We start from the raw sequence: 25061 nt of genomic DNA on the forward strand, positions 1-25061 counted from the left end.
CTTGTTTTCTTTCTTCTCAAATACTTGCTCCTTTTCTCTTCTTCTCTTCTTGATGATTTGGGAATATTATACTACCACAGAGAAAATGAAAACAATCGAAAGAGAATTTTCACCTTCCTCCTACAACTATATTGAATAATTTACTTACGGCTATACCCAAATAAACTCTAATGTCCTGTTAAATTGGAAAAAAAAAAAAAAGAAACTTCCCAAGAAACAAACAGAATGCTTTCCCTTAGTAAGTACCTAATATATTTTCATCTGTGAGTGAAGAAATAAATAGCATTAAAATGATCCCATTTAAATGTCCATTTAAAAATAATTTTGAAAAATTTTTTAAAAATTACAATTTAGATCCATAATCTTTAGAGCTTTGGAAGCAAAGGTCTGAACACATTGCAGGTGGGGAAAGAAACTTGTTGAAAATGCCTAGAGCGAGAAGGGATGCCTTTTCCTTGGCGGATGAGAACAAAGTTCTTAATGGAAGATGATCCCAATCAATAGAGCCAGACAGCTGATTTATATGATGGCAGTGGTGGTCTTTTCTCTGCAGAGTGCTGCTGTGAAAGGGGAAAGGGTACTTAGATTGGAATAACCAGGGGACTCCACAAGTAGATCTGTGGATATGGCTCGGCGTTCATAAATATGTTCCCCATCAGCGAGCCACAGGAGAGCTCCCGAGAGCAGCCTGCTTGAGGCTGGATGCTCAAGGCTGGCGGTGGGGCTAGTGCCACTGCTGTATTTTAGCTGCTGCAGCCGCTGCTGCCACTGGGCAGATACCGCAGTGAGGAACTGACCACTCGGTGCTCTCTGGAGCCTGGGTTCTGGCTACAAATGAGAAGTTAAAGGCGGGTAAACTGGGAGGATTGCAAAGCCTAAAGAGACAGCAAGGAGCAAAAGGAGAGCAAGCCTGAGTGTGAACCAAAATATCAGGCCAAGGGGAGCTGGAGGAAATGTCATCATTGGTGAAGGAGGACTTGGAGAAGAAACTGTTTAAGCCACTCTCACAGAATCTGTACGAGTTTATTGAAATTGAGTTCTCGGTGCAGGACAGGTACTACCTCTGTGTGTCAGGTAATCTACTCTTTCTGTTCTCGTTTCAAAAAGCAAGTCATCTAAAGATGCTTGGGTGGTAGGGGGGTTTGTCTGTGTTTCTTATACAGCAGATGTGTGCCTCTTGTGATAGAGTTTAACTATGCCTAGTTTGAGAATTTGGATTCCATTGAATTTTTCTTAAAGTGCTAAAATGAAAGAAAGAAAAATGATATCATAATATTTTGATTATTTGTTCAGAAATGAAACTGAATATGTACTTCTGATTTGATTATCTTGTCTCTAATCTTTTAGTTCACTCTCGTGGCATGTAAGAGCTCATTATTGTGTAAGAGTTCATTTTTAAAACTTCAACAGGGAGTTCTCTGTATATTTTTAAATACATTGAAGAATTGAGTTATACATCTCTATTTTCAACCATTTTAGATGACTGGAATTTTCTTTTCATCCTAGGAAAGAAACAAAACCTTAGTTTTTTTATTATTATTTTATTTATTTTTTTGTTCCATTCATTTGTTTAGATTTTCTGGGATTTAGATTTTCTGTTTTGAAGACAGAAATGAGCCTTTAAAAAATATTTCTCTTATATGAAAAACAATCCTTTAGTGGTAGAAACCAGCTCATGAAGATGGAACTTTAAGGATAAGGGAATGTTCTCTAAAGGATTTAAGTAAAACAAGCATTTTAAAATTTATGAAAATTGTCATGAATAGGCTTTTTCACTTAATTATAGTTTGCTGAACCTGTGACTTTTTTTGTGCTGAATTTAGATAGAAATGTGTGTGCCACTATTGAATTTAATATCCCAGTCTGTGCCTTTGAATACTTTTCAGAGGCTTAGGAGAAAAGAAACTTGGTGTTCATTGTGGACTTTCCTTTTTAAAGTGCACCCCTATTTTCAGAGAACTTGTTATAATTCTTTTCCTGATAATTGGCTTAGAAGGCCTTTCCAAAGGTAACAAGAGGGAGTACTGTAAGGGAAGTAGAATATCTCTAAGTTAAGTGCTTGAATTTAAAAAAAAATAATAATTTCTAATAAATACAGTCATATTTGCCCAGTATTAAGAAGAGTAATATTTATTGAACACCTTAGCCTCTTTTGCTATACATATAAAGTGTGGGAACTGGGCATATCAACAAATAGAAAAAACGTAATCAGCTCAGGAAAAACAAAGAATGTAAATTGTGGGGGAAGGTCAATTAAACACTTTAAGTAAGAATCCATGTTGTATCCTAACTACCAAATCACTGTCTCATGAAACATCTCCTTGAATTAAATGTTTGGAATTGATTCAACGATTCTGTCATATATAAGAGAAAAAAACAAGGTCCTCTCAAAAATGAGGAAGAAATCCAGGCACAGTGGTGAATACCTATAATATCAACGGCTCAGGAAGCTGAGGCAGGAGGATCACAAGTTCAAAGCCAGCCTCAGCAATTTATGGAGACCCTAAGCAACTTATCGAGTCCCTGTTAAAAAAGAAAAAAAAAAAACCTGGGTGGGGATGTGGCTCAGTGGTTAACTGCCCCTGGGTTCAATTCCTGGTGCAAAACGAGGGGATGAGAAAGAAGACAATTTTATGATACTCCAGATAAAAGTTCACTAACTTTTTACTAACTTTTCTCCTCTATATCACATCCATCAATTTGTGAGCATTTCCCCCCAATATAGCACATTTTTATGACCATTACAAACCCATTTTGGTAGAACAGTAATTTAAATAATGCTCGACCATCTTATCTTTGGCTATGTTTTACTTAGAAAATTTCCATCGATGGGAATCAAACAAGCTGAATCAAAATTGTTGAGGCAGGTTACTATCCTTGGAGGGCTCTTCCCCTTCAAGGAGACGTCACATAGTTCTGATTTCCTTGCACACCCTATAATCTAACGGTTCCAAATTTGCAAGGCTCACAGGTCCAGAGTAATCAAATCATATAATGCATTTTTCAAATTAAAGAAATATATTTGGCAGGTGGTGAAGCTCAGTGGTAGAGCATGGGCTTAACATGCCCAAGACCCTGACTTTAGTCCCCAGTGCCGAAAGAGAAAAAAAAAATTGAAATTTGGCAGTACTTTCTACTTATATGACTGGAGTCTGTCCTTCTGCAGGAGTCTCACAACCAGAGTATTGTCATTTACTGTTAAATCTTGATGATTACCTGACCAATGTAAAATGCAGATGTCATTAATTCAATTTTCCTCTCTGTAGTTGCTGGGATACACATTGAGGATGTCTTGGGTCCTCAGTTCCCTCCACCTCAGAGTTTACATGTCCCTTTCTCCCTGGGATTATCTTCCCAGTCCTCCAACAACATTATCATTGACGGTCAAAACCAGCATCTCATGAAAGGGGTAGGAGGTCTGTTAGGTGCAGGCACTAGGAAGGAACAAGTCCTGAGAGCAATGAGGAGAGTGCAAATGGGTTCGAGACACTCCAATAGACTTGAAATGGCATATTGAAACCTTAGCCAAAACTGGGAGGTAGCAGGGCATGGTTAACACATCCCTTGGAATGCTTGGAATCAGGTCGATCTGGTTGTAAAATCTGGCCCTGCTCTGTCTGCCTATCAGCTATGAACTTGGGACAAAATGGCATCAATGTTAACATCTCTGGTATCAGTGTTAACATCTCTGGCATCAGTGTTAACATCTCTGAAATGGAAATAAAAACGTCTATGTTTGCATGAAGTGCTCCCCTATAAAGTCCTTACTAGAAAAAAAAATAATGACAAACTATATTCCAATAAATGAAAGGTGGGTTTTTAAGAAAGATAGCATTATACTTTTTAAAATGTACGGAAAAAATATATTTACTGTGTGGGCTGGGGTTGTGACTCAATGGTAGAGTGCTTGTCTAGTATGTATGAGGCACTGGGTTTGATTCTCAGCACCACATACCAATAAATAAATAAAATTTTAAAATTCATCAACAATGAATTAAAATGTTTATATATATATATATTTACTGTAAAGATACATGCTAAAATATGTGTATGTAGGTCTATACTATAAATATGCATTTGTAGTTAGAATAAAATATATAGTAAAGGTATATAAATATGTTCATTTGATATAAAATTAATGGAGTATACTGTATACTATGTTTTAAATTATATGCCTATTAAGATATAGACTATTTTAAGGTATTATCATGTCTTTAGAAAACAATTTTCCATATACAGATATTAATTTGAAATTAAGGGCATTTGCTAGAATTGTGAAAATATCATATGTAATTTTTCTACATATATTAATTTTTGCTATCAAAGCAGAACTTTTTTCCTCTATGAATCAAAGAACCTAACAATTTGTCAAATCATTTACAAAAGAGTGTTAATTAAGAATATGAAGACAAATAAAGGGGGTTACTAAAAGTGATTTTTGAGGCTTCATTTGGAACCACTGTTGCTAAATTTGTGAATTCCCAAAATCTTATAAACAAATCACAAAACTAAATAACTTTTTAAATTTTTCATTTCATGATGATAGTATTATCTGGGGAGATAGTAGTTTAATCTTTCCAGCACTAAATTGAGAACAAATTATTGTAGTGTTTTTAAGAATGAAAATATAGGATGACATTTTGAAAAGTTTTCAGACACTTAAAGATGTTATTTTGCTGGGGGTGTGGCTCAGTGGTAAAGTGCTTGCCTGTGCAAGGTCTTGGGTCCAATTCCTCGGACATCATAGAAACAAAGAAAAGATGCTATAATAGTGGTAGAATAACAACTGTGTGGGTCAAATTATATCCAAACAACTATGCACATATTCTGACAACAGAGCAGAGGAGAGTGCATTTTTTTTTTATTTTTCAAGTTGCAGATTTACTTAAGGCTGCTTTGATATATCTTCCCATTCACAACCTATATTTCCTTTCATAAATATGAATTCACTTGGTTTTACAACAATATAGCACTCTGTTCTCGAAAAGAGAGCGAGCACTTGGAGAAATTCTAATTTGATTGCACTTATTCTCTATTCTAACAAATTAGGAAAAGAAGAAATATGGGATTGATTGATGAAAAGTACACTTTACTAAAAATAAAATACAAATATCATAAACCACAAAACTTAGTTTTCATCAAGATTATGAGATGAGGAACAAATCTTGAATATCAAAGTCAATTTTATACCTTAAAATAAAAGGCATATCTTGCTCTGTATCTAAAGGTAGAAAAATGCTTCATTATTTTTGAAGTCCCCGCCCCAGACACTCCCTCACACAAGCAAAGTACATAGCACATTCGTTGACCATCATGAAATATCTCTATGGAGAAATGTAAATAAACTATTCTGTATTCTGACTCTCCAAATCAGAGTAATTATAAGTGGAGAGTACAACACAGATATGTCCCCTTTGGGATCTCTTGTTACCTTGTATTTATTATGACTTAGCTTTTACACCTGAAAGGGTTGGTGACTCGGATACTAGAAGTGGAATACTATCATTATCTATAAAATCAAAGACTTACAATAACATCATAAGTTAGTCACTCTTGAGACAGATTTTCCCATTGGTAATTTTCTACTTTGGGAATTTAAATGTGGAAATCAATATGCTCCACCTATTCTAAAGTCCAAGTCACATCAATTATAGAGTGAACAGAAACTTTATAGCAGAGCTTTTAAGGGAAAAAATATTAAAACTTTTTCATTATTAGAATGGCCTTATTTATTAGGGGATAAAATAAATAGTTGTAAATTATACCTACAGAGTGTCAGGCATAGCCAAACGTGGTGTCGCATTCCTGTAATCCCAGCAGCTCAGGAAGCTAAATCAGGAGGACTTAGGATGTGGCTCAGTGGTTGAGTGCCCTGGGTTCAATCCCCAGTATCAAAAAAAAAAAAAAAACTCAGCCAGACTGTTAGGCACAAGTCTATTTAATTCCATTTCTATACATTATTCGTTTTCATCTTCATGACAACTTTATGAGGTTAAATTTCTGTTTTGCAGATGAGAAACCATGGTCATAAGAAGTAAAGTAACTACCCCACGGTCACAGGAAGTAATTTTAAAACCAAAGTTCTTTCCACTTTGTGACACTGCTTCTAACCAGAAAGATGACTGTGTTTCTTAACACACACGCCCGACTATGCTAAGTACTCCCCATGCATTATCTTATCTACCACTTCTTGTGGACAATAAAGTTGAGGTTTACAGTTACTAAATAATTTGCCCCAAATCATCAACTAGCAAGTGACAAATGAGAACTTTAAATTCAGGTCACTTGTGCTCAACCACTCTCTTGTGTTGCTTTCAGAAGGTGATCTGAGACTGTTGTAGCTTGGAGCTCATTAAATAGACCTTGCCTGAGCTTTAGCGGACGGCCCTCTTTGTTTCTTTTCTTCTGCTCCCACAAAAAGCACTTTCTTTCTCTTCCATTCTCTCTCCTATTTCTGAGAGTACATCAATAACTTATGTCCTAACTTGCTTACTGTCAGTCATTTTAATATTTTAAAGATACCCAGTATAGCCCCAAAATTGATTTTATAAAAATATTTCTAGAAAAATGTTATTTGAAAATTACTTTTTAGGTGACATTAATGACTGCCTACTCAACAACCCCAAGGCATCATCAGTGCCTTGTGACATGTCACTAAAGGCTTCTTTTCTTCGATATCTGGTGGTAATTTTTTCCTATTACTTAATTTAAATAGTGAAAACAATTATATAAACCTAGGATTAGAAAATAAAAGGATCTTACTTATTTAAAGCATTCCTATGCAAATTACTTATTTGCTACTATTTTTCCTCTATTCTGCCAAATCATGTTGGATCAATTTGCCAATACTGACTCATGAATATAACCATCATTTTGTCATGATAATAGAGGTATTTATCAATGACAAAGCTCATTTTTAAATTTAAGGTAAAAAAAAAAGATTATGAGTTAAGATCATAATTCTGGAAACGCAGACTAAAATATTAAAAGTGGAGCAGTCTAATTCTGAAGTTCCCTGCATCTGCAGATATCATTCCCTAAGCCGTAATTCTCCAACAGAGGCTCTGATGTTAGTGAAACCGACACTCTATCGTTTTTACTATGTAAACACATTTCTGTTTTAAGAAGATGTGCTAAGTTTCCACTTTGCCAGTGCCTTAATGTGGTGATGGCCATTTAATTTGAGCTGGCAGCAGAGCTCAAGTACGGAATTTAGGGATTGGGTCAACTCCAGCCTGAGCAGACTTCTTTGGCTTATGGCTACAGAGAATTCTTGGAGCCTCCTTAGTTCTAAAGGAAGTCATTTTGTCAAATTAAGGAGGCTGTAGTCTCTCTGTGCTGCTTCTTTTTATCAAAAGTTTAATCTTTAAAGCATGTTCTTTTATTTTCTTAGCTTTGTGTTGGTAGGGCAGTGACCATTAATGTAAGCAAACTCAATAACTGGTAGATTCTATCTGCTTAGCATCTCCTTTCTCTGTTCTCAACCTCTAACCCATCCTTTGTGGAATGTTCCAAAAGAACTAACTTACTTACTTTCTTTCTTTCCTTCTATTTTTTTTTTTTTTTTTTTTTTTTGTACTAGGGATAGAGCCCAGAGGGGCCTAACCACAGAGCCATATTCCCAACCCTTCCAAAAGAATTTTCTAAAATTTAAATCCCTGCCTGTCCATTCATTTAAAATCCCTCAATAACACTTCCTCACCACCTACCACAGCTTTCAGAATAACATCTAAATCCCATGGCTTGGCATTCCAGATCCTTCCAGGACTAACTCATGCTTAACTTGCTACCTTCCACTTGGCCACACTCACAGCTGCTGCCAAAAGCAGCAAATACTTATAATGACTCAAAAAGTGTCAAGCGCTTCATGCTTTTGTGCCTGTGCTTCTCAGAGCCCCCTTTACTCTTTTCTTCATTCTACTAACTCCTACCTTTGCAGCTCAGATGACCTCCTCAGGACGCTCCTCCTGATGACCAGTCAGACGATGATGTCCCTCTGTGTCCTGACTCATTCATAGCACCGTTAGCATTGGTTTTCTTTCTGAAGCCCCCATCCCCTGCAGTCTCAGTGAGAATTAATTTGGGGAATTAATTTTTTTTATTAGCTACACATGACATTATAATGATCCTGGCAATTCATACATTTGAATCATTGGGGTATAATTTCTCATTTTTCTGATTGTACATATTGCAGAATCACACTGGTCATAGAGTCATCTATATACATAAATCTCAATTTCTAACACCATGCTTAGTACAAAAAAGGGCACTCAAATAAATATCAACTTAATGAATTGAATGAATGCCTTTATCTTTGATCATTTGGTTATCATAATTTGTAGATGAGGCAGTGGAATTTGCTCCCTGAAAGTTACATTTTCATATAGTGTCCAAGTATTTCTCCTTATCTCTCCACCCCCATTCTCTCTCACCCTCTAAAGTAGCTTAGTGAGACATCTAGCTGAACAAGAATATAATCCTCTGATTCTGAGGTACAGCTTCTGTCGGGAAGACACAACTGTCTTCTGGTTGAAGGAACCTCCTCCAAGATCCTGTGCTTAACAATTGTGGCAAGCTACTGAGATCTTTTCCTCACTAAGGTTGCCTCCACTACAATGCACCAGCCTGATGGCAGTTCTTCCCCTCCTTTCCTCTTTGCAAAGCTGACATCTAGAACTGTACAGATAGACATTTTTAGGGCTAGAGTGGTACAGATGGCAGAAAGCCACCAACTTCTACACAATTTTATTTAAAGACAGGCTCTCACTGAGTTGCTTAGCACCTCACAGCTACAGGGGTACTTCAGACTCTTGAGTCATTCATTGATCCTGGATTAAGATCTTGAGGTCCTCTCTAGACATGCCCCTCAATTTCTCCCTTGACCCTGAAATGCACCATATGTCTTCTTCTGAACTCTTGGAATATGTCTAAGTCATAGCCTTTAGCCTCCATGTTTATTACCTTGTGTAATCTTACCTAACCCAGGAACTGGCACAGAATGTGTACTCAATCTGTATACAGTAGAACACAAAGGAATCCTCTGCAAACCATCTTCTGCTCTTGCCATTATAGAGAAACTGCCTTCATGGTGCTAATCAATGACCTTCCCAAGTCAGATTCAGTGCCAGGGCTGAACTCCACCTTACCTAACAAAGTGATTTCGCAGGATTGTCTCCAAACCTCTGAAAAAGATCATCCTCTGATTTCCATGGCATTGCACTCTCTGATCTGTCTTTTCTGAGGCCTCTTCTCAGACCCTTTGCTGACATCTCTTTCTTCTCCACTTTCTCTTATCCCTTTCCTCTGCTCTTTTCTTATACACCTGGTCTTGGAAACCTCTCCACACTCAAAACCCTCCAGTCTCTATTTCCATTCCTAAACTACAAAACTTCCATCTCATTCTCTCCTGAATTAATTTGTGAATACCTTATGTGTATGACAAAAACAAAACTCATTAAGCTGGGTGTGGTGGTGCATGCCTATAATCCCAGCAGCTCAGAAGGCTGAGACAGGAGGATGGCAGATTTGAAACCAACCTCAGCAATTTAGTGCTAAACAACTCAGGGAGAGCCTGTCTCAAAACAAAAAATAAAAAGGACTGGGGAGCTGGGCACGATGGCACACGCCTGTAATCCTAGCAGCTTGGGAGGCTGAGAAGAAGGATCACAAGTTCAAAGCCAGCCTCGGTAAAAGTGAGGTGCTAAGCAACTCAGTGAGACCCTGTCTCTAAATAAAAGAGGGCAGGAGATGTGGCTCAGTGGTCAAGTGCCCCTGAGTTCAATCCCTGGTACATCCCCCGCCACAAAAAAAAAAAAAGACTAGGGATATGGCTCAGTTCAATCCCTGGCATACACACAAACACACACACACACAAACACACACACAAAAAAACAACTCATTATTCCACCCAGCCAGCTCAACCTCCATGCTTTGCTATTTGGGCTTGCATACAGTGTCTGCTTTCCACCAAGTGCTGAAGTGCCTCATTTTAAACATTACTCAGATTTGCCGCTTGTCTCCCTTACCTTCATCCCATGCGTAGGCTACCACCACAGCCTGCAAAACTCTTCAGCAATCACCATGAGTCAGACACAATCCTAAATCCTTTACATACTGTATCCACTTTAATCTTGAGTAGATAAAGTTTATATCACTCTCACGTCTGCCTTATGGCAGGAGAAAATGAGGCTTATCCTCTCCAGAGATTAAGTGACTGAGCCATACCATATTGGTGTTACCAGTTTGACTCCAGAACATCTGGTGCCATAACTCACTGAGCCACATTGCCTCCTCCAGGGTTCTCTGGTTCCTCTTTCTTTTCTTCTTTAATGTATCCTGTGCATCACAGCCACCAGAAAAATACTCTTTTAACAGGGTATCATTTTATTAGTCTCTAGCTCATAGAAGAAGGAGACCTGCTGGCTTGGTATTGCAGTACGAGCTTGCACTGGCCACCTGTCACCTTGACCTCATTTAGATTTGTCAAATTGCTCAGAACCTCTTCTCCAGTCCTGTTGTTAACTCTGAGATCCAATGGTCATCTTGATTTCAGTATCACCTGTTCTTTCAGAAGAGAATTACTCCCTTCCCCAACCCCATTTCTGGAGCCTTTGAGGTCCAGACCAGCCTCCTGTGTCTCATGCCAGACTAGTGTGCACTGAGATTAAGTTTCCAACACAAGAACTTTGGGGACCCATTTAAACCATAGCAGAATCAAAAGAGAATCTTCCCCCAAACAAATTCTCATTCTTAGAAGACAGAACCAGCTTGTGCAGCTCTCTAGGTGACATTATCTACCTTGAAAGAAAGTTTTAGACAGTTGATCCCTATCTGTCACCTCTTTATAATATATGTATGTTAGCCCTGTTTCCTGAACAAAACCATAAGTTACTAGACGGCAGGCTCTTACTTGTCTCCCCTTTGGCATCTATAATCTATCAAGCAAATAGCAAGTACTCGTAAGGAAATACTCCTTGATTAACTCACTGGTAATTTTCAAAGCAGAAACTCTATAATAAAATGTTGATAATTCTGATGTGTTTATGTGAAACCAAAGAAATTATTTTAAGATGAGAAAATTATTTCCCTCATTTTGTTCACATAAAATAAGCAAAGATTTCCTTGAATTTTCAAAGCATAGTACTAGAATTTTCTGTGCTGGAGGCATCATTTAGAACACTAGAATTTAAGAGGCATACTTGAGAGGATTAAAAATCTCCAACAACATCAAACAGGTCAGTGGTGGTCATGATTCACACAGCAAATTTAGAAGAAATTGTCCCAGTTCCCGAAGTACTGTCCTGTGTTGCTATGTGAGCAGAACTGTTTGCTGTTCTTACCTCACTTGCTTATACTGTCATGAATTTAAATTATAATGTGTTCTGGTAAACACTTTGGCACTGACTGTATTGTAATGCTAGGCCTCTTATTTCCTGCCTCACGTTGAATCCCATTCTCTACCACAAAGTTTAGAGCTCAAAGCACATAGCTCAGAGTTCTATCTGACAAACACTATTGTGGCAGCATAATTGCTGCAAAAATAAATTTAACATGTGGAGCAAATTTGGGGGGCATATTCATGAAGGTTCAACTACATCAGGTCTCAAATTCAGGCCAAAACTATAATGTGGGTTCAAGATCATTATATAAAAAGTGTATATATAATCCTGAAAAGTGTGACTTGAATAATTTATAGTCTTCTAAAACTAAGAATTTTTCTGTCCTACAGTGACCAAAAATGAAGAAGTGAAAATAATCATGGTAAAACACTACAGAATAGGTTTAGATGAAAAATATGAAGTAACAAAAAAGTGGTCTTTGAATGATCTGCAGATGATTGATGGAAAAGAAGCAGACACTGTAAGTATTATGTTTCATAAGGGAGATGTGGGATCAATATGTTGGTGATCTTTATGCTCAATATCCTACATCATATATTCTTGTCATGTACTAAGTGTTAAAATGACATATTGTTCTTAAGTGGTATGGATTAATTTCCTGTGATCTACTTTTTAGTTTTGCTTTTATGAGTTTGAATTTGAGTTTTGTCTATTAAATTTAAAAGCATTTTTCCCAAGGTCCTCTTAACAGAGTAAACCAGTCAGTCAGGCCTAAAAATCTGAATGCCATTTTCCCAAACATATTACATTTCCACCATTACTCTCTCCAATTTCTTCTGCAGGTTTTGAGGATTCCTTCCCTCTGTCAGCAAGCCGCCTTCATGCTGCAGAAGGATCGTAGTGCTTGGAAATCCTAGAATCTTAGAGTTGAAAGACAAGAAAGAGTCTCCCCTCTTGTCCACTTAAATAGTCATTTCCCAGTCTGATTCTAGAGTCTTCTGGAGAGGGAGAGTTCATCCTGCCCCTGAATTTTATATGCCCACAATGTCTAATTAAGTACTGACTCCTGAAGTTTACAATGCCCAATCCCCCCCCACCTCTTACCCCATTTCCAGATTTCCCATTAGGTGAAGTCCTACTCATGACTCCCCGCCCGGTGCACCCATTCATTGTGGATGTAAATATGTTGAGGCCATAACCCTACAAACTGCAGTTATTGTATTACTCTAACTCCCCTTTGAATGGAAAGCCCCTTCTAAAGTTTGAGACCAGGTCATAGCCTTCTACCTGATAGATATCAGGCACTCAATAAGACTCATTTTTTTCTCTTTCTTTCTTTTTTTTTGGGGGGGGGAGGTACTGAAGTTTGAACCCAGGGCCTTGCACATTGTAAGTTGCAACCCTTCTGCCTCATCTTCCTGAGTTGCTAGAAATACAGGTGTGCACCACCATGTGTGCAAAATTCATTTATTGTTGGTTTTTTCCTTTGGGGAGCAGGTACCAGGAATTGAACTCAGGGGCACTCAACCTCTGAGCCACATCCCCAGCCCTATTTTGTGTGTGTGTATGTATGTATATATATATATATATATATATATCTGTGTGTGTGTATATATATATATATATATCTGTGTGTGTATATATATATTTATATCATTTATATTATTTCTAAATATATTTATATTTAGAATCAGTGTCTCACTGAGTTGCTTAATGCTTTATTGTTGCTAAGGCTGGCTTTGAACTCAAGATCCTCCTGCCTCAGCCTCCCAAACCACTGGGATTATAGGCATGGGCCCCTGTGCCCTGCTCATTTATTGTTAATCCTAATAAATATCATATTCTTAGTTTGGCCTGTTGTTCCAACCTACCAAACCTACCAAACCTTTTAATATCTTGATTTTTAAATATCAGCCAGCTTCAGCAAAAGTGAGGCCCTAAGCAATTCAATGAGACCCTGTCTCTAAATAAAATACAAAAAATGGTTGAGGATGTGGTTCAGTGGTTGAGTGCCCCTGTAGTATGATACACATTTAATTAATTAACTGAACATTTAAGACTTTATCTAAGGCAATAACAAAACTAATAAAGCAGGTAGAGCCAAGGACATACCTCTAAGGAATCGGTGGTTATCATTATTACTACTATTAGTGTTGTTACTAGCAACGATCCCACACTTAGTAAATTCTTACAAGGTACCAGGAATCAAGCTAAGTCCCTTCCATATATAATTTTAATCACCTGGCTGAGGATGTGGCTCAAGCAGTAGCGGCCCGGGTTCGATCCTCAGCACTACATACAAAGATGTTGTGTCCGCCGAGAATTAAAAAATAAATATTAAAAAATTCTCTCTCTCTCTCTCTCTCTCTCTCTCTCTCTCTCTCTCTTAAAAAAAAAAAAAAAAAGAGACTAATTGAGCCTGGCGCGGTACTGCATGTCTGCAGTCCCCGCAGCTCTGAAGGCTGAGGCAGAAGGACCTCCAGTTCAAAGCCAGCTTCAGCAAAAGTGAGGCCCTAAGCAATTCAGTGAGACTCTGTCTCTAAATAAAATACAAAAAATGGTTGAGGATGTGGTTCAGAGGTTGAGTGCCCCTGAGTTCAATCCCTGGTACCCCTCACCAAAAAAAAAAAAAAAAAAAACTAATTGATTTCCTCAAGGTAACAGCTATTAAGTGGTAGAGCTAGACTTTACTCAGAAATCTGTTAATTTGCCTTCTTTAGATTGGTTGTTCAACCTCCACAAATTCATATATTTATTAATTTCTTTGTTCAGTCCTCTATCAGAATTTATAGCACCGAAGGTCCTGCTAAGCTCAGAGGATACAGTAACAGCCATAAACTCTGCTTAATGATCTAATCTGAATGTCCATATATGCCTTCTGCTATTACCTTGACTAACACCTAGAAATCCTATTTTTCTTTTTTTTTTTATTGGTTGTTCAAAACATTACAAAGCTCTTGACATATCATATTTCATACATTTGATTCAGGTGGGTTTTGAACTTTTCAAGCTTTCTGTGTTTGACAGGACTCCTTGGTGAAAGCGCTGGATTTCATTGCTTTGTTTCCTAATTACTCATATAATTTTTTTGGTTTTTTGGTACTGAGGGTTGAACCCAGAGGTGCTTTACCACTGAGGCACACTCTCAGCACTTTTAATTTTTTATTTTGAGACAGGGGCTCACTAAGTTTCTTAACGCCTCACTAAGTTGCTGAGGCTGGCCTCAAACTCGCAATCCTCCTACTTTAGCCTCCCAAGTCACTGGGATTACAGACGTGTACTACTGCATCCAGTCAAGTAATATTTTTCTGACAATACATTTTACCTAAATGTTAGGCAATTAAACCTATTGCTGCATATCCATAAGATGGAATAGCATGCAGGTTTCCAGAAGAATACCTCAAAACATAAGTACAAGTATTCACTATTTAATAAGTTTTTTAAAAATCAACTGAAAACAAAGCTTTTCTAAAATAGTGTCAATTTTGCATATTTATTATATTATAGAAATCTAAATCTTAATTTTTTCTTTCTTTTTTTTTTGTTACTGGTGTTTGAACTCAGGGGCACTCAACTACTAAACCACATCTCCAGCCTTTTTTTGTATTTTATTTACAGTCTCAGTGAGTTGCTTAGCGCCTTGCTTTTACTGAGGCTGACTTTGACCTGAGCCACTCGGATTACAGGTGTGCACCATAATGCCTGGCTTAAATCTTAAATTTTAATGCTAGAAAATACATGTAGTTACATGTATGTGTATATGTACATGTATATATGAAACAGCCCCGTATAACAAGGTTAAAAATTTTACAATTTTTATTTTCTTCTTTATACTTTTCTGTACTTGCCAGATTTCTATACTGTACCAAATTTTAACAGAAGTCTAGGTCAGTTTCACCAATCCATAGTTCAGAAATTAACCACCCTCACCCAATTATTGGCCCATTTTTCTTTTTTTCTTTTCTTTGTTTCTCATGTTCTCAAATGTTAGTGGTGTCATAATGTCTCTAAATTTGGCCAGTGCCTGGGATATTTTTATCAGTCCTGTCACAAGAAAACTATAATATCCTAAGAAGAGTTTTTTAAAAAACATTTATTTTCTACAATGATGTAAAATATATATATATCCATCCTGAATGTTCTGGGAATATAGGAAAATCATCTCTCTCTTTATCTTTCTCTCTCTCTCTCTCTCTCTCAATTGAAAGGAGTGTTTACTACATTTTTCTCAATGGCAACAATACAATTGTCAATAGAGTAATTTTAAGCCAGAAAATTATCAAGTGTAAAATGGAATGGAATTGAAATTGAAGACAGTTTATAAAGCATAAATCAAATGATTTAGATTTGGAGACTGACTGATCCAACAGTTGGGCATGGGCAGGCTGGGGTGTTGGTTCTTGTCCTGACTCTGCCACTTAACTCTAGGTGTGGCCTGTGCTTCACCTCTCTGGAAAACTATCATCTCATCTATAAATAAGGGGTTACTAAATAATCTATGAGATCCCCTCTTAGCTCTAGAAAGAAAGGGGGGAGATGAAGAAAGGAAGGGACTTGTATTCTATGTGCATGCACGCTTGTCCTTTCAATTATTAAGCTAAAGCAAAGATTAATCCTCATTATCTCAAAGACATGAAGGATATTTTCTACATGACAAGAAGCAAATGGAAGAGAAAACCATCTAAGGAACATGATTACTATCTGGTGGTGGAATGGAGATTTCCTTTTGACAGTCTCTGCAGAATTGTCTTTCAATGTATGACAGTTAGAAAAAACATTCAAGGTATGGCTAAGGGAGCACTACCTTTGAAATCACAACACTCTTATATCTTCCTTTTAAAGTGTTGTTTAAAAAAAATAATGGTACAAAGCAAAGCAGTATTAACACCAGTATCACAATCTTTGGGGACAGATGTTTGGGGTATGATCATTTATTAAGCTCCATACTAGGCATTTTATATGATTAATCTCAAACTGTAGGGCAACCCTAACTAAAATGGAAAAGTGAGAGATCACATAAGTAGTTTGCCCATGGTTACATCAGAGAGTCAAAATGGTCCTCTAGTTTCAAAACCCATGTTCTTTTTCTGGCCTTTTGCAAGAGTTTTCCTGTTTGAAAATACGTAGTTATTTGTATATAATGCTTAAAAGCTACTTGCTAGTGAATTTACACTCTTGTGTGGTTTGGTCCCTCTCTGCCTCTTTGTCATTTAAGCAATGTTTACTTTCATTTTTCTTCTTACATAGAAGCAATTCAGATCAGTCCAACACACATTTGTTGAGACAACAATGGTTGCCATGGATGAGCATGAGGAACACAAGGAATGCAAAACCTTTGCCCTCAAGGAGAGTTGGGAATTAGGGAGAATTGTGAAAATATTTTCTAAACAGAAATATACTTTGTACACTTTATAAATGCATGATATAGTTTTGTGTGTGTAGAGCTAGGACTTGAATCTAGGGCTCCACATATGCTGCAGAAGTACTTGACCACTGAGCAAGGCACTGTTGTCACTACTAATAATAACAATAGCAATTATTATTATTCTCTCTCCCCTCCTCCCAATCTCTTTTTGAGACAGAGTCTTGCTAAATTGCTGAGGCTGTCCTTGAACTTGAGTTCCTCCTGCCTTAGTCTCCCAAGTTGCCTGGGATTCTAGGTGTGTACCACTACTCCAGACTCAATTATTATTATTTCAATACGTAATATCCAGATTAGGTTTGATGTCTCTTCTTTTTTGAAGCATTTCTACTAGACATATTGCAAGAACCTAGAGCCATCCAATAAGAGGCATTCTAGCAGTTTGTCAAATGACTAATGGTCCCTGCTATTACTGTCAAAGATTACTCCGTGCTGTCAACTGCAAAGTCATCAAATTGGCCATCTGTACTATGTCAAATGCTAATTAGCCATCCTGCATTTCCCCCACTTACCTTTTAAATATCACAGAGGACCAAACTCCTAGTAAAGACACCAGAGAAAAATGCTTTTCTCCACCTCCATCCCCAAAAGTCTGTAAGGGGGTTCATTATATCCATCCCATCTTCTCAAATTTACTACACAGAGAAGATGTGATAACTACACATTCTATGACATTCATTTCATGTGTATAATTGACAAGACATAGATGTTTCAAAAATAATCTTTCTTGTTTATTTTTTAGAAGGAATTACATTTGAAGCAGGTAGTTTTGAAACGCTTATTTGTAGATTTTAGAAATATATTTGATACTGTCACTTTCAATAGACATATCCAGGAGAATATGAGAGAATCCAGGAAACTACTTTCATTGCTACGAACTAAGTCATTTCTGTCTTTCTCTTCTAGGACAATCCATTTTTTGATCTGCACTTCAAGAAAGTGTACAGTTTGGAAGCATATAGTTGTGCTTCTAAATATTCCTTTGCTCGAACTGTAAATAAGCTGAATCATGCATACCTCAAGAAGGACTTGCAGATTGTGAACTTTGATTCTACTTACATTAATGATGATTCCATTTGGTCCTCCAACAACAAGGATTGCTTGGTTCTCATGAGAATATGCTTTTATGCTTTTAATTTGGTGTGCTTATCTCTGTGCCCCCTGCCACTTTGAAGATGTATTCCATATTCCTTTATCAGTGTCTTACAAAAATGGTTCCTCAAGTAAATGCTGATCGTCAAAATTTTATTTTTCCCTTCATCAGTGGCTATTATTTATATGAAAATAAAGGGATGCTTTGTGGATTTCAGTGAAATGTGCTTTAATGCCATCTCTCAACATTTGGGAGTTTTGGGCAATGTATCTCATGGTAACTTTGGAAGGAAGTTGCATGGCTTTGACTAAATTAGTATTCTGCTAAAGAAAATTGAGAAGTACTTTTAAAAGACCTGGATCTGAGGAAAGACATTTATGTCTATGGATAAGAAGACAAGATTTTCAAGATGCAATACTATCCAAAGCAATTTGCAGACTTAATGCTATTCCTAACAAAATTCCAACACCCTTTATTACAGAAATGGAAGGTCAATCTTCAAAATTCACATGGAATTGCAAGGGATTCCAAATAGCAAAAGAATCTTGAAAAAGAAGGACAAAGTTGGAGGACTCACACTTTTGATTTCAAAACTCAATTCAAAGCTATTGTAATCAAAATAGTGTGGTGCTTGCATAATGATAGACACAGAGTCCACTAGAATAAAACCAATTCAAAAAGAAATCCATATGTCTATGGTCAACTAATTTTTTACATGGGTGCCAAGTCCATTTAAAGGAAAAAGAATAATCTCTTTAACAGATCATGCTGGGAAAACTGGATATACACAGACAAAAGAATGAAGTAGGACATCTACCTTATACCATATACAAAAGATAACTCAAAATGGACAAATGACCTAAACATAAAAACTGAAAATATAAAACTCTTAGAAGAAAACACAGGGGTAAATCTTAAGGACTTTGGTTTGGCAGTGAATTCTTATAATATCAAAAGAATGAGAAACAAAAGAAAAATAGATACATTGGTCTTCATCAAAAATAAAATCCTTTTACACTGAATGACATTATCCAAAAAGCAAAAAACAACCTACAGAATGAGAGATTATGTTTTCATATCATCTTTCAGAAAAGGTTTAATGTCTAGAATACATAAAGAACTCCTACAACTCAGTAACCAAAAAAAATCAGCCCAATTTTAAAATGGGCAAAGGACTTAAACAAAGATTTCTGCAAAGAAGATATATAAATGGCCAATATGCACAAAAAAGGTGCTCATTAGTCAATAGGGAAGTGCAAATCAAAGCCATAAATGTCAAGAGAAATATCACTTCGTACCTATGAGGATGACTGTTTTTAATTAAAAAAAACAAAAATGGAAAATAACAAGCATTAGCAAGGACATGGATGAATTGAAACCCTCTTCTATTGCTGCTGAAAATGTAAAATGATGCAGCCACTAAAGAAAAGAATTTGGCAGTGTTCTAGAACAGCCCAGCACGGTATATGAAACTGGCCCCTTGGTGTCATGAGACCAAATAAAAGAGGCAGAAAGATCCAGGATTTCACAGATTGCAATTTACTAAGGACACACTGACAATCCTGGGTGGCAGAGAAACCAGTTGGACTCCCACAGTTTGGGTCAGAAGGAGAGGTGTAAATAATGGTCAGAACAAAGTGGACTCATCCAAGCTGGAAAGTACATGGTTTATCTTAAGATAAACCTTATCAATAAGGTTTATAAATAAATCTTATCAAAGATTTCAGCTACATTTCTGATGTTGACAGAGCCAGGATCCAGTCAGGGTCTAATCGTAGCATTGTACATACCACTCTAATGGTCTCATTTACTTATACTATACAGGGAAAACCTACCAGGGTTACTCATGAGTGGTCATGGCGGTTATGACTCAAGATGGCTGCGGTGGGGTCAAGCTGAATCCATGCAAATGGTTCCATAAAATACTAAACAGACGGCTGGGAATATAGCTCAGCTGGTAGATTGCTTGCCTTATATGCATAAGGTCCTTGGTTCAATCCCTGGCACCACAAAAAAAAAAAAAATAGAGTTACCAAATGTCCAAAAGCAATTCATTCTGAGGTATTCAAAGAAATTCAAAAGACCCAAAGGAAATCAAAGCAGAAATATATAATAGATATTTGTACAGTAATATTCATAGTAGGCTGGCTTTCTGGACTATTTGCAGCATTATTCACAATAGCAAAAGATTAAAATAGCATGTGTCCATTAGTAGATGAGTGAATAAACAAAATGTAGAATAACTATACTATGGAATATCATTAAACTTCAAAAAGGAATGAAGTTTTGATGCATGCTAAAACATGGATAAATTCTGAAAACATTATATATGCTAAGTTAAATAAAAAACAAAAATTGTATAATTCCATTTACAGGAAGTTTCTGGAATAGGCCAATTCAGAGACAGAATAGGTCAGAAGTTAACAGAGACTTGGAAGAGAAAGGAAGGAGGAGTTCCTTAATGGTTATAGAGTTTCTGTTTGGGTTGATGAAAAAGTTTTAGAAATAGTGATGGCTAAACAACATGGTGAAGGAATGTATTAATGCCACCAAATTATACAATTTAAAATGGTTAAAAATGCAAATTTAAAAATTACAACTTTTAGAAAGTAATGTAATAAGCCAAAAACCTTGGAGCTTTAAATGGGTAAATTGTATGGAATGTGACTTATATCTCAATAAAGCTGTTAAAAAGGAAGAAAAGACTACCTTAAGTTTATAGGAAGAAAGTATGCATGAATTTTTTATAAACTGAAAGTGGGGAAAACTTTCTTAGTGATCACTCAAAATCCAGAAATAAAGGAAAAAATATGATTAACTTAACTAAAAAGTTAAGAAACTTACATAAAATATGTATGGAAAAAACTATAGCTCGAGCCAAATAACAAATTGAAAACTAGAAAAAAATTGCAACTTATACAAAAATATGCTAATATCCCTCATATATAGTGAGTTTCTAAATTTGAGGGGTAAAAAAAGACCAACATTCCAATTGGCAAAACATGTGAACAGACTGTTCACAGAAAAAGAATTGCAAATGACACTTAAACATATGAAGAGATGCTCAACCTTGCCCACGATGAAAAAAATTCAGATGAAATCTATGGGGCAATCTCATTTCTCATCTAACAGATTGGCAAAATTTTTTAATTTTTTGACAATATTCCATTGGATATAGAAATAGTCCTCATTCATTACTCTCAGGAATGGAAAATTATACAAAATCCCTAGGAGAGGAATTTGACAATATTTTGCAAAATTACATATACATTTACTCTTTGACCCAGACGTGCAAGGCTATTTCTAGAACTCTATCCCAAAGATACTTTGGCAAAACTATAAAATGACCCATGCAAAGGCATGTGACTTTGTTAACAAAAGCAAAATATTTAAGGTGAGAGAGATAGCTCAGGTAGAGTGCTTGCCTACCATGTGCAGGTCCTGGGTTTGATCCCCATCATAGGAGAAGAAGGAGATCAAAAATTAGGGAAGCTGCCAATTATTAATCAAGTCCTGGTCATTTTTGGTTGCCTGAACTATTTCATGGACTGGTTACTGCATGTAGTAGATTGGTTTCCTGGGCTGCATGCTGCAAGTTGTGGGTTGGAGTTCTACTTTTACATTTAGTCTAGCCCTTGTTTGTTTATATATTCAGAAATATTTTGATTGTCCTAGTGATGGTTACATGAGTACATATGTGTAAAGAAAAACAAAAGAGAGACAGAAGCAAGCAAGGTGCTGGGGCAAAGTAAAAGGGGCTGCTTGTCCAAACTGCCAGCTTTATTTATAACCATAGGTTACACTGGGTCATTGACATCATTAGTACATATCGCTTATTGTATAAAGTTACAGTTATGTAGGCAAGTGTAGGCCCAGTGACAACATTGGTGTTGTCTAAGAGAGTTCCTTTATTCCCTTAATCTGAGATTAAGGTTGAGGCCGATAAGACTCTAGCACACTGCCTCCCAATGAAGGACATTACCATAGCAGCTAGGCATAGAGCATGCATTAGTCATCTTACTATTTCCAGGGAGAAACTGTAGAATATTCCAAGTGTGGATAACCGGATGCCTGTTATCCTCCTGGAGTTTGCTCACCAGAGGAATGCTGTCTTGTACATTTCCACAGTGAGAATCCTTAAACATTTGATGCTTGTCAAAATCAACAAAATGAAAACACTATTTATAAGTATAATTGTTAGTAGTTATATTGGAGTATTATTTTGACACTAAAATAAGAGCATAGTAGATAAAGTAGCTTCCACCAGACTATGATGGGGCAATTTGAGCATAAGAAAATGATTGTAATAGAATGAAATATTCAGATATATGTAAGTCCATGACACTCAAATAACTAAGAAATAAGTCTCAATTTTCACCACTGTAACATTTGAAAATGATAAAAAATGCATTATGCATTTCCTATAGGAGCTCTATTCCAGATGACAGAAGATAAGGGAAATTTTTAAAGAATAATTCCAAATAATAAATGCAAAAAGAGTGATAGAACTAGAAAATTACCATTTGCAATCTCTAATGAAATAATGGATTTAGGCAACAATTACCAATGAATGCTAAAATCATGAGGAGAAAGGTTATGGAAGAATGAGCAATCTTTTTGTTTGTTTGTTTGTTTGTTTTCAGTGCTGGGAATTGAACCCAGGGATAGAGTAGATAGAGAAGGCAGGATACATACATAGGAGTCTACCCCTGAATCACACCCCCACCCCCATAATGAGCAATCTTAATGCTAAAAAAAAATGACTCAGCAATCATTAAGTATTTATAATATGATGTAGTGATATAGTAAGAAGTATACAGCACTAACAATAAAGAATTCTTACCTAAAAATGAACCTGAATCTAACTATTCCCCTCGATCTAGCTACTGAATTTGAAGGAATAAGCCAAATATAGAATGTGTAAAATTCTACAGGACTATGGCTCAGTTTCTGTAAAAACCAATAACATGGGTGAAAAGAAGAAGGAGCACTGTTTAATATAAAAGAGACTTAGGAAATATAGCAAGCAAATACACTATATAGGCTTTATTTGAACCCTGATATGAACATAACAAGCATGAAAAGCCAGTTTTAAAACAACCAAGGAAATTAGAATTTGGCGGACACTATAAATAAAGGAATAATCGTTGATTTTATTCAATGTGATAATGACATGGTAGGTGTGCTTTTTAAAATCTTTCTAAATTAGGAAATACAGATACTAAGATATTTACTAGTGATGTGATATGCACTGGGGGAAAAAAAGAGGGAAGGGAATTCAAAATAGGATTGGAAAAATATTAATCATTGTTGAAACTGGATCATGAATCCTTAGGAGTTTATTATACAAGTTTCTCTATGTTTCTGTATATTTGAAATTTTTCATAATAAAATTCTTAGAATGCATCTATCATTCTGAAACAAAAGAAAAGTTGAAGGTCATTTTAAAATATCACTTTTTTTTTAAAAGGAACCAGAGTGTCTTGGGTATGGCTGGAGCAGGGGGGAAATAATAGATGTGTCTAGAATTTCTTGTAGTACTAGAGGATAAGGAAGTTCTATAAAATAAAGTAGCTCCCAATGGCCAGTGCTATAAAACTTAAGGCAAGAAAACAATGATAGTATTAGAACATAACTCAAAGAGTAAAATAAGTATCTCTTAGTCTATTCTCATAGAAATGTATGAATGGATGAGTGGATGGACAATACTTGCTTACAGAAGAATTCCAAATAACAAAAGTGGAAGAAATGAGGAAAACTAATAATTGTAGACCAAATTAGGAAAATAGGAAACCACTAAACACCATAGTTATAGTTGCTGCAGGTAAGATCAACAAATGAATTCTTAAATTAATGAAAGTATAAGGAGAAACTGTGTGTTTTCATAGCCTCAAAGTCTCTCCCCTAAAATGTTTATTGACTAGAAAGGAAAAAAAACAGTTTATAGTGGCAGACACCTGGAAGACATCACCTTGGCCAGGTGGTCAAAGCTAACCACATGAGTAATGGGACTTATCAGTGTTGCGTGCCACTGATGTAATGTAGGAGGAAGGCACATCACCTCTGTGATGCTGGCCCAAGTCTATAACCTTAGTATAGATTGAATTGAGGGACAAGAAGTATAAGTACCTTTTTATCAAAGTAGGCAGTAAACACTATATGCTAGAAAACGTGCTAGAAAAATCTTATATATCATATTCCAAGTCCTGGGGTGCCTCTCCAACTAATAAAACCCGATCCAATAGCTCATGTGTTTGCTTCTTGGGAAAAAAAGTTCAGGTTGTGGTTAACAAAAGCAACTACTTCCTATATTAGAGTGCTGTCTTTATAGAGAGAATAAAGATAGTATCTTATTCACTTTGGGATTATACACAGGAGACACTCAATATATGTATATTTATTTTTGAAACGTAATCCTTATAAAGGAAATTTGACTTTAGAGGTACTGTTGAAAATCTGATTATGTTAGTGTTATTTCCTCTTATGTGCCTTTTCTCTCCCTTGCCTTCTCTCTTTTTTTCTTCACTTTTTTAAAGTTTAATTCCACAAGTCAATGTCTTCCTTCTCCAATCTCTTAGAGAGACAAAGAGAGAGAGAGAGAGAGAGAGAGATTTTTAGTACTGGGTATTGGACCCAGGGATGCTTTATCACCAAGCTACATCCCCAACCCCCAACCCTTTTTGTTTTTTATAGTGACACAGGATCTTGCTAACTCAATGAGGCTGGTCTTGAACTTGAGATCCTCCTGCCTCAGCGTCCTGAGTTGCTGGGATTACAGGTGTGTGCCACTACACCTGGCTATATATTTTTACTTTTAGTTCTATTTTAACTTAAGCCTCTGCAAGCAGTTGGAACTCCTAGGAACTAGAAGGCAAGAATGATAGGAGTCTCCCATTTAGGCTCTCAGGTTGTACACTATACAAGTGCACCACATCTAAAAGAGAATCATTCCTATCCCAGACATTGTTTAGATGACAATGTACAAGTGACCTCTATAATCTCAGCACCCTGCTGAATTCTGGAACAGTGGGCAAGGGCTCCCTCCTTCATAAACCCTCATCAGCACTCATGAAGAGTACCTACAAATGTTCTCCCTAATAAACACTTGAGCTATTGTCTATACCCTCTCTTAACCACATTGTGAGCATCTCTTTTAATCAGCTACCTGTTTTCACAAGAATTCTTTGTAACAAATGGTCGTAAATTT

At 36.4% G+C, this 25061-nt stretch overlaps 1 protein-coding gene across 1 annotated transcript; it reads left to right on the forward strand.

Annotated features, from left to right (window-relative positions):
* The first annotated feature begins 953 nt into the window (after positions 1-953).
* On the forward strand, positions 954-17934 carry Exoc1l (exocyst complex component 1 like). The gene is made up of 3 exons (XM_027936092.3): positions 954-1074; positions 11729-11859; positions 17668-17934. Exons 1-3 carry the CDS (start codon positions 954-956, stop codon positions 17932-17934), a joined length of 519 nt encoding a protein of 172 aa, XP_027791893.1.
* Positions 17935-25061: the final 7127 nt, after the last annotated feature.

The sequence above is a fragment of the Marmota flaviventris genome, chromosome 7, assembly GCF_047511675.1.
Source record: "Marmota flaviventris isolate mMarFla1 chromosome 7, mMarFla1.hap1, whole genome shotgun sequence".
NCBI lineage: Eukaryota > Metazoa > Chordata > Mammalia > Rodentia > Sciuridae > Marmota > Marmota flaviventris.

Coding starts and splice junctions, on each gene's coding strand:
- Exoc1l (XM_027936092.3), top strand. CDS start 954: ATGTCATCATTGGTGAAGGAGGACTTGGAGAAGAAACTGTTTAAGCCA. Junction 1,075..11,728: donor GTACTACCTCTGTGTGTCAG/GTAATCTACTCT, acceptor TCTGTCCTACAG/TGACCAAAAATGAAGAAGTG. Junction 11,860..17,667: donor ATGGAAAAGAAGCAGACACT/GTAAGTATTATG, acceptor TTTCTCTTCTAG/GACAATCCATTTTTTGATCT.